Source organism: Cicer arietinum, chromosome 7, assembly GCF_000331145.2.
Source record: "Cicer arietinum cultivar CDC Frontier isolate Library 1 chromosome 7, Cicar.CDCFrontier_v2.0, whole genome shotgun sequence".
In the NCBI taxonomy this organism is placed as follows: domain Eukaryota; kingdom Viridiplantae; phylum Streptophyta; class Magnoliopsida; order Fabales; family Fabaceae; genus Cicer; species Cicer arietinum.
Genome location: NC_021166.2, coordinates 31,336,150 through 31,347,422, shown reverse-complemented (window position 1 = coordinate 31,347,422; position 11,273 = coordinate 31,336,150). Strand labels below are relative to the sequence as shown.

Sequence of the window (11,273 nt, the reverse complement as noted above, 5' to 3'; positions counted from 1 at the left end):
TCAGAGTATGTTCATGCTTTTCATAGTAAGTGGTTCCAGGTGTTGATGGTCCATGGGGTGGTTCCAAGTGTTGGTCCACCTTATCCTTACGATGATTATTAAGTAATGTTAATATATATTGAGACTGCATCATAGTAAATTGTGTTAGTTTGTGTTGGGACTACACCTTGGTAAATATTATTAGTCTGTGTTAAAGCTGTACATTTCTTATTTACACCCCGCTAGGATGGTTTGAAATTTCGGAATCATGTGCATTGACATATAAGCATTGCATTAGAGTGTTTTGTCACACGACTCGTGTTTATATATAAAATGCATCAATGATTCTAATCGTTGCTTTTTGAAAATAATCTTGTAGTTAAATATTTTCCTCGAATTTTAATTAAATGACGATTATGAATATGTTATCCACAAGTGTAGGTTGTTTTTATTTTTATTTTTAAAGTATACTCTCGTTGTTAAAAATCATAGTGTTACATTCACTTTGATCATCTTAATTTATATTGTTGTCATTGTCATATTCTATAAAATAACAAAATTAATCGTTAAAAGTATATTTAACTAAATAAAGATGATATTACATCACAAAATTATTGAAAAACTTATCTTCAAAACCATATAACAAACTATGTGTGCACAAGAGAGCTCAAATTAATTCATCTTTCAATGAACGGTTATACTTGTTTAGAACTCGAGAGCCAATACTAAAAGTAGATTCAGATGCCACTGTGGTTATTGGAATACTCAATACATTGCAAATCATCCTTGCAAGATTAGGACATCTACGACTTTTCCCTTTCAATAAGCTAAAATATCAAAATTAGCCTATTTACACCTTAAAATAAATAATTTGTTAGTCGAGGACAGAGAACAACCGAATTTTGGGGTAGCCGAATTCCCCTTAATTGAAGTAGGATCAGGTGTTTCAGAAACAACCAAATATGAGTTAGTACAATCTTTCTTAGGGTTACAGGAGTCTACAAAGGTTGCAGATGCTTAGGATTGAGTTAAAGCTCAATATAACTTGATAATTTGTCAGTTGCGCTCATCTTTCATGCTTTTAGTGCCACTAGCAACCAACACAGATGCACGATTTCAAGAAAAAGCACACACATATTGCCATATGCAGAAGAAATAGGAAATGCGAGCCGATTGTGGGGCGTCACAAATTCCCTTAAACGGAAGTTATCACATATTACCAACGTAGTTAGCCCAACAAAGCTACAATTCTATAGCCCACAACTTATGACTAGTAGGATTAGTTATGTCTATAAATACCAGTATTGTAATATTTTTAGACACACTCAATTAATATAATCAAAATCTGAGTACCTGTAAGGATCAACATTCAACACATGTTTTCTATGAATACTGATTATGGAATGCGAAAAAATTTATAACATTAAATAACATGTTTTCTATTGTAGTAATGAAGTGACATAATGTAATGAGAAGAGAGGTTTATGATCGATGAAAAAATAGAGATAAAGTTTGTTTTATATAAATAAAATTGAATAAAATATACTATGCAATTTTAACTTAGCATGTAAGTAAACATACAAATGAGTCAACAACCTTTATGAAATTATTAAGTCAAAACCCTATATTTTAGTAGATTCGACCAACAGATCCACATAGATTAGCCTATTTTGACAACAAGCCCAAGAAATTAAGCTATTATGCTCATAAAATTATTGTAAGGCTTGGAGGGTTTAATGTGAGCATTCCACGTAGAAGACTTATTGCCACGCCACGCACCGCACGTAGCAGGCGTTGTTTCTCTCCTTTTTCTCTTCGATTCAGGATTCAGACTTCATTCGGTGTGTGTTTGTTACCCAGCAATGGACCAAGATTCCCAACTCCTTCAAGCAGCTACTGATTTCGCCTACTACCCTGGTATCTATATATATACTTAACGTACACTCTCTCATATCATAGTAGTAATATAATAACATTATTACTCAATTTGATTTCAGGTTCACATAGTGATGATTCTGCAACGGAATTTCTCAATCGCTTCCCTCTTCCACTCATAATCAAGTCACTTTCTTTTTACCCTTTTCCACCTTTCTCTATTGTCATATCTTCAATTGAATAGCTAAGTGTGCATCACTGCTTTAATTTTTTAAAATCATTGTTCCCTTTGCTAAATTGTGCTTTAATTGATCTATTCATTCTTTTTCAACTGATTAAAAAAAAGAAATGTTATTTCAACATCAATTTGGGACAGTAAAATTCGACAACAATTTAAATGATTGACATAATTGAGAGTTGAGACCCGATTTAACTCAGTTCAATGAGTTGTTATCAAGATTGTATGACTCATTGACCATCGACTTTACTAATTAATCACAAATTTTTATATTAATAGCTATTTCAGGTGTTCCAACTAAATGTATGTAAACTTGAACACTTGATAATCAAGGTTAATTGCATTTTAATTTGTGATTTATAAAGTTGAGTAGATGATTATTAAGTTTTGATCTATTAACCAAATCTAACCCTTCATTAACCACAGGTATGAATTGAGTTGACCATTTAAAAAGTTGCGAATTTTGTTGTCTAAAATTGATGTTCAAATAGCATTTCTGTTGCAAAAATTATGATTGTTTTACAATTTCGTTTGTTAACCCTCTGCTGCATGAGTTAGGGTTTTATCTTTTAAATTCTTATGTTCTGTGTCATAAGTAAAACTTGTGTTTTGTTCAATGTTAATTTGAAAATAGTGAGTGAGACAACCTTCTAGAGAAATTTGTGGTTGATTTTCTCCTTCAATTTTGCAGTGCATTACAGACTCAATTTGATGTGCCTGGTCTAGAAAGTGCTCTGGTTGCGTGCCTTGAAAGGTTGTTCAAAACAAAGTTGGGTGCTTCTTTGATTCCAGAGTATATGGTTTGTGATTTACCTACCCTTTTACCCGTTCCATTGTATTTTTGTTTTTTTTACTTGAACATGGCTTAATTGTTGCACTGAATGTAAAATATTACCAAGAGCAGTATTATTTATTTTTCTAGAAATAAAACTACTTATTGTTCTAGTTGACTTTTTTGATTCACAAAAGTGCCGTAGTGATAACTGACTCATGCTTTCTGTTTATATTTAGTCTGCCTCCGTTTACATGCCCGTGGAGTGTGGCTGATCCAAGTCTTCTCATCATTATGTTTTAAATCATTTCATAGTAGTTTAATTTTTAATATTTTACAATCAATGCATATAATAAATTTCAATTTTTATATAATAATGTTTCTCTAGTGTGGGAATAACAGAGTTTGAATCATAAAGAAATGGGAGTCCACAATATATATATCTATAAGTTTAGATTCTATACATTGTAATTTGTATTAGTTTAGATTCTATACATTGTAATTTGTATTCTGAAGTGTGCACTCAACAGTATTTGTGCAGTTTAACCTGTTATTTTGAGAAGGGCATCAAAAAGTCATTTTCTGTGTTTTATCATTGATTTTCAGTCTACACACATAATGATAAATATGTTATCATTGATTTTATTGTAATAATTATGCTTTTGGTTCAGCCATTTGTTCAAGTTGGTCTGCAGGCAGATTCTCAAGCAGTCAGATCCTTAGCTTGCAAAACAGTATGTTGATATACTTTGAACATACCAAATTTATTTAAATCCTTCTGTAGTATGTATAATGAACATTCATTAAATCCATGCCTGCCAATAAATAGACAAACACTTTATTTTTAATAGTGGAATCTATTTTGCTTTCTCTTTAATTAGAACTTTGCGAATTGCAGTCAGTCAACCCTCAAAAATAGTTCTATGTGGTTTGACAATTTCTTATTTTGATTTTTTTTATGTATGCGTGCTTGTACACGCGGGATATAATTGTAATATGTAATGGAATAACATTTAAGAACCCAGCCTCAATGAAAACTTGCCCTATATGCGATGAATCTGTAGTATCTTGTGTCGAAAAAGTTAAATCGACCACCAGCTAATCTATTTTGAGTGAAGTTTGAATCCCTTGTATATTTTCAAATTTCTGCTTCTCGCATCGATGGCAAGGGTTTTCTGCTCAGGATTCTGCCACAACCTCATCTAAGTCTTCGTTGGGACCTGCTAGCAACATGTAGACTCTATCATTTTCTTTTCTTTTCTTAAATCTGGTTGCATTATTTGGCTTATCCCTACTGTCCTCATAACACCGGTCGAGTTCCAGCCAAAGAGTAACTATGGTGCTGTAATAGGTCATGGTATCTTGGGCTCCTTGTTTGGTCTCCAAAAATTGAGTTGAGATAAAAAATCCATGTATAGTTCTTCAAGTCAGAATAGCAATTGTAAACTGCTTCCCATACATCCTTATCTGCTAGTAGAAATAAATACGGCTTTCCAAATGTAAGTTCCATTGAATGATTAGCCACACTATGATGGAAGAATTTTCTAACTCCCATTTTTAAAGAGAATGATCAGTCTTTCCTAGTTGAGGAGTGTCTCCAGTCAAGTAGTCAAGTTTCCCATTATCATTGAGGGCTAGCTTCACAGTTTGAGCCCATTTAAATTTTAATGTAGTTTCTTCCATTTTGGACTTCAAGCTGTAAACTTGTATCTGAGGACAAAGCATCAACCACAGTTGATGACGATGCAGTTAGAATGCCTCCAGAATTTGGTGGTCGAGGTATTCTAATCTGTGTTGCAATTTGGTGGTTGAAGAATTTGGGAAAACACAGGATCAGAGCCAAAGTTCTAATACCACGTGATTATAACGAAGGGAAGCAATAATAATAGGGGAGCAAATGAAGTAGAAACAGATCAGATCATATCAGAGTAACCTGATCTTGATCTTAACTACCTATATTTAGAGGGAAAAAAAAAAGAAAACAAATTAGAATAATCTGATCTTGATCTTAACTACACAATCCTATTTCAAATTTTTTAAAATAAAGATCACACAGGCTACAACTGTTGACAAGTTTTATCTCAAGAGATCATGACTGAATCTGTTAGCTCAAACGATCTACCTGCATATATCTTGACAAAACCTTTAAGGCTTCTCAAATTCAATATATTTGTTCCAAGCTCAGATAATTCAACTTATATGCCCATCTTGAGCAAGAGTGTTGAAAATAGAAAGGAACCTGTTGGAATGGAAACATTTAATGCTTAGGTTCATATACTTTTAGATTCATGTATGGTGTGTAGGTTCATTCATGTACTTAGGAAGTTCCACTCTTATTTAATCTATTTGAAAGCATATGAGATAATCAATTCAGCAGTGTGTATACACATACATACTGTATTTATTCTTCCAAAAAGCATATCATGTTATCAAAAAGCATATCCATGTACTTAGGAAGTTGCACTCTTATTTAATCTATTTGAAAGCATATGATGCAGTCACTTCAGCAGTGTGTATATACACACACTTGTACTTATTCTTCCAAAAAGCATATCATGTAATCAATTCAGAAGTGTGTTCACACAGACACACATATCCAATTTGATGAGTGCTAATCACGCAAGCCTTTTATACTTTCTTGAATCCAAATCTTTAAAATCTCTCTTCTCAACTTTCTTATTGAAGAGTGTTGGCTCTGCTTTGAACTTAATGTTAAGAAAGTGGTTAGTCCAAGTCTTAATGCTCTTCAAATGGAATCAAGATGGTTTGACAATTATCTATGACTTTCTACTTCTGTAAATAAATGTTTAACTGATTTTTGCATATACAATTTACCACTGATGTGTTGGGCAACCCTTTAAGCACTGCCATTATTTTTCTGTGATTTGGCAACAACTTGCAGGTCTCTTGCCTTTTGGAGAATCTTGACAATTCTCACAAAGTTGCTGCTCATCTTATTAAAGAATTCAACATGTATCCTCTTTTGCTTGATTGTCTTATCAATGGGTTAGTATAGAAAATATTATTATGCGTCTCATATCATAGTTGCTTTGCCAGTATTTATTTCAGTAACACCTGATCTTTTATTTATACCAGTTATTGTATCACCTGAAAATAGCTATGGCTATGGGATTAGGTTAGCTTGAGCTATTTAGCACCAATAAGATACATTGGATTAATGAAGAATTCATTTGTAGATAGTTGTGACATTAGGTGTGTATTGGACGCATGAGTATAAAATGATTCCATATAAAACATGATGGGTACCAGGTGATTTAAGGGAAATATACTGCAAGCATTCTCTATATTAATGCTAGAATTCAGGCCTGTATCAAGGTAGTTTCTGGTCTTGGGTTCTGGAACTACAAATAAGAAAATGCAGAAACAAGAGTGTGAGAATATAAGAAAATATCTTATGATATCTTTGATTTTATATAATAGTATATTAGTTTATCTCCTAGGATTAGTTTTAAATCTTTAGAGTATCTTAGATTAGTTTTCGCATAGTTTGGTAATTGTTATGATTTTCCTATTTATTTAGGATTAGGAGTCCAGTAATTCTGTTAATAGAGGTTAGTAATTGATCTTTTAGCATCAAATCTTTATCAATAATATTACACCATTGTCATACTCGAAGTCCTTAGTATTTATTTTCTCATTTTTTTAATCCAAAACCCATAATTCAACATGGTATCTAGACTAGAGCATGGTTAAATCCGGCATGATCTGTCCCGTCACTATTTCGCTGCAGAGTTCTCGAAAGTTTGGAATGTATTAACAACTGTTTTAATCTTTGATCATAAGAAGGACCACCGTCCTACGTAGTTTGCTACCTCCGCATCTACAACCTCCAGATTTACTATGCACCTTTAGAGCCAGCGATGCTCGGAAGCATGTGAGTCTCACACGCCATCATTTCCAACATAGCCTTTGCCATTGTGAACACTAGTGGCAATGGAAGTTTGGGATTCCATGGCTGCATTTAGTTGAAGATTGAGATATCTATAGGGCCTAACATTCACAGGATCAACTCCAGCCTTAATAGGAATGCGACGATCCACATCCCTCTTAGGAGGGAGGCCTGTTGGTTCTCCAAAGGTTGTTGAAAGTTTATCCAAAACCTATTGAATTTGAGCACTCTGGTTATTGGGTATTTCAGCCGAAGCGACCATCATTGGTATTGTGACAATGCTATCACCCCATAAAATGGAAACAATCACAATATCAATCATTTTTAGTAAGGCTTTTGGAGGAACAAGTCTCTTGCTTAAACTAGGATCCCCTTTGATTGTCACCAGGGTGCCATATTGTAAATATGACAATTGTTAAATGTTTCCAATTCATTTTAACCTCTCCCAACGTTGAGGTCCACTCCACCCAAATCAAACAGGAAAGAGTCATTGTTGGCAGTACAACCTTGCATAGTGAGTTGAAAATTGGAACAACATCCAAAGGTGGGTTTTTGTTGTCCATCACAGTCTCACATGATATTTCGTTGTAGGATGAGAATCTTCATTTTGTCAACCAAATTTGCTGAAATGAAATTGTGGCTAGCACTATTGTTGATGAGAATGAGAACCTGTTGAACTTGCAATGAACCCAAAAATTTGACTGTGTTTGGTCGAGTCAGACCCCCTGTGGAACAAAGTGATAGATCCAACCAATAACAATCCAGATTTTGATCTTATTGACTGTTGGGATCTTCATCATCTTGTTCAGTTAAGCTAATTTGACGTGTTCCTTCCAATTGCTCATCTTCGGCCATGATCTCAAGTCGCAGTGATTTTTCAGGGCAGTGATGGCTTGGTGCATACGCATGGTTGCAGTAAAACATCATCCTTCTTCTTTGCGTTTGACAAACTCTTGATAAGGCAAATTCCTTGTGGGTATTGCGAAACCTAGAGTTAGGAGTCTCCCCTATCTTGGAACCCGAAGAAGTTTGTGATGTCCGAGGGCCCTTGTGCATGCTCTTGTTAAAATTACGATGATGAATTGTAGAATGATTTTCTGAATATTATTTCAAGAGTAAAAAAAATACAATCACTAGAATATTTAAATAGACTATGCTAGACCTAATGGGCCTAATTAACAGGCTAAATAACTATCAAAAATATATTTACAACACTCCCCTTTAAACCGGTGAATATCTATCATTCATAACTTGCATTTAAGTTGGTTGAATATTAATTGTTAAGTACTTTGTTAACACATCAACCAGCTGATGTCCAGAAGGAATGCACGCTGCAGTTATCAATCCACTATCCAATTTCTCTTTGATGAAATGTCGGTCTATCTCAATATGTTTTGTTCTATCATGTTGAGCGGGATTATGAGCAATATTGATGGTCAATTTATTGTCACAAAACAACTTGATAGGACCTTCGTACTTTATCTTTAAATCTTCTAGCACAAGTTTCATGCATAACAAATCACAAATTCCTAGTGCCATAGCACTAAATTCTGCCTCAACACTTGATCGATCAAATATGCTTTGCTTCTTACTCCTTCAAGCAACAAGATTCCCACATAGGAAGGTACAATAGCCTAAAGTAGATCTTGCAAGTGTTTCACCCTCGAATCATGCATGAATTGGTTCAACTCACTAACTGCATGTGTCAAATCCGGCCTAGTGCGTGCCAAATAAATCAACTTTCCCACTAATCTATGAAATTAATCCTTGTCAACTTTTGAACATTTCTCCATAAAGCTCATCCTGTGATTTTGCTTATTGGGAACAATTGCAGGTTTGCATCCAAGCTTGTCTGTTTCTTGCAAAAGATCAAACACATACTTCCTCTAAAAGATAAAAATGTCTTGCTTTGAGTAGGCTACCTTCAATTCCCAAGAAATACTTGAGTTGCCCAAAGTCCTTCATCTCAAGCTCTGTTGATAATTTCTCTTTAAGCAATTGTCTCCCAGTCAAATTATCTCTTGTAACAATAATATCATCAACATAAACAAGAAATATGGTTAGTTTTCCTCCTTGCGAATGTTTGAAGAATAAAGTGTGATCTCCTTAGCTTTGCTTATATCCCAAGGAATAGAAGGAAAAAATCTGAGGTCATAAATTGAACTGAACCAACATTACCTTAAATACAAGATAGTACACGATTAATTAGATAGGCAGTTGTCAATACTGCTTCACCCCAATATGATTTGGGGACAAACATTTGTAATAGGAAAGGTCTAGCAACTTCAAGTAGGTGGTTATTTTTTCTTTCTACAACTCCATTTTGTTGTCGGGTGTCAACACATGTATGTTCATGAATAAGTGTTTCTTTACTATTAGAAGTTGAAAGACTATGATTGACATATTCCTTGCCATTGTCAGAACGTAATTTTTAATGCCTTTTCCAAGTGGTGTTTGAATGAACAATTGAGGTACTTCTGATTTATGCTTCATGAAGAAAGTAAAAGACAAAATACTTTCATATTTTATTATTACAGCCCTAAGCTGTTTATATAGGAAAAGAAATTACAATAGTAAAACTGAGTAATAATAACATAATAAAAATAAACATAATAATATAAAAATAAAAGAGAATAAAATCTAATTTATCTCGATTCTTCAACACCCCCCTCAAGTTGGTGCATAGATATCTGTCATGCCCAACTTGACTATAAGTCGCTCAAAATTGGGTCTTGCCAAACTTTTTGTCAAAATATCAGCAGTTTGCTGATTGGAAGTCACAAATGGCAGACATATAACTCCAGCATCAATTTTTTCTTTTATGAAATGGCGGTCAATCTCAATATGCTTGGTTCTATCATGTTGTACAGGGTTGTGAGCTATACTTATTGCTGCTTTGCTATCACATAACAATTTTAAGGGTGAGTCAACTTTCATTTTCAGTTCGTCCAAGAGTTTACGAATCCATAAAAGTTCACAGATTCCTTGAGCCATTGCTCTGAATTCAGCTTCTGCACTGCTTCGAGCAACAACCCCTTGTTTCTTACTTCTCCAAGTAACTAAATTTCCCCAAACATAGGCACAATATCCAGTGGTGGATTTTCTATCAGTAATTGATCCTGCCCAATCAGCGTCTGTAAATATAGAGACTTCTCTATCATTAGTTTTCTTGAAGCACAAACCCTTTCCAGGATTGGATTTCAAGTACCTTAAGATTCAATAAACTGCCTCCAAGTGTTCTTCATAGGGAGAATGCATGAATTGACTTACAACACTCACAGAGAAAGCGATGTCAGGTCTAGTGTGGGCTAGATAAATAAGTTTGCCGACTAACCTCTGGTATCTTCCAATCTCAACAGGAACACTGCCTTTCTCCCAAAGTTTAACATTTAATTCCATAGGAGTATCTGCTGGTCTACACCCACTCATTCCAGTTTCTTCCAAGAGATATAGGATGTATTTTCTTTGAGAAACAACAATTCCCTTCTTTGAGCGAGCATATTCCATACCAAGAAAATATTTAAGCGCGCCTAAATCTTTGATCTCAAAATCTTTAGTCAAATTTTTCTTCAATCTTTCCATCTCAACAATGTCATCTCCTGTGAGAATAATATCATCTACATATACAATTAAAATTGAAATTTTACCAACATTAGAGAACTTCATGAACAGAGTATGGTCTGATTGTCCCTGCATATATCCTTGCATGTTGACCGACCGAGTGAATTTTTCAAACCAACCCTTGGAGATTGCTTGAGACCATAAAGGGATTTTTGAAGTTTGCACACATTTGAACCAAATTTATCTTCAAAGCCAGGTGGGCTATCCATGTATACTTCCTCCTCCAAATCATCATTTAGAAAAGCATTCTTTACATCAAGTTGATTAAGAGACCAATCTAAATTCACTGCCAAGGACAAGAGAACTCTAATAGTGTTTAATTTGGCAACGGGAGCAAAAGTCTCTGAGTAATCAATGCCATATGTCTGAGTAAACCCTATAGCAACCAAGCGTGCCTTGTATCTTTCAACTGTGTTATCAGAATTATATTTCACAGTAAATACCCATTTACAGCCAACAACTGTGTTATCAGAATTATTTTTCACAGTAAATACCCATTTACAGCCAACAGTATTCTTTCCTGTAGGTAATGTCATGACTCTCCAAGTTTGATTCTTCTCAAGAGCTCTCATCTCCTCAAGAACAACTTCCTTCCACTTTGGAATTTTTAGAGCCTCCTGTATATTTTTTAGAATTTCTACAGTAGACAACTTAGAGGTAAATGCAGCAAATGAAGAAGACAATTTTGAGTGTGACACATAATTAGACAAAGGATATTTAGTGCATGATCTAATAGGTTTTCTAATTGCAATAGGAAGGTCTAAATCAGGATACTCGACATGACTCTTAAGAACTGAAGAAGATTTACGTGTATCAAGATGATGTGTTGGATTATCTATTGGTTCAGAATCTTGGAAGGGTCGGAGAATGGGTCCTTC

At 34.4% G+C, this 11,273-nt stretch overlaps 1 protein-coding gene across 2 annotated transcripts in view; it reads left to right on the top strand.

The window, feature by feature from the left end:
* The first annotated feature begins 1,665 nt into the window (after window positions 1-1,665).
* LOC101495060 (uncharacterized) overlaps window positions 1,666-11,273 on the top strand; it is a 39,601-nt gene continuing 29,993 nt past the window's right edge. For both annotated transcript variants that reach the window (XM_073363899.1, XM_004509967.4), the window contains exons 1-5: window positions 1,666-1,896; window positions 1,977-2,040; window positions 2,784-2,892; window positions 3,536-3,598; window positions 5,767-5,870. In XM_073363899.1, the coding sequence (XP_073220000.1) occupies window positions 1,842-1,896; window positions 1,977-2,040; window positions 2,784-2,892; window positions 3,536-3,598; window positions 5,767-5,870 (395 nt within the window). In that variant the 5' untranslated portion in view covers window positions 1,666-1,841. The remainder of the gene's footprint in view (window positions 1,897-1,976; window positions 2,041-2,783; window positions 2,893-3,535; window positions 3,599-5,766; window positions 5,871-11,273) is intronic.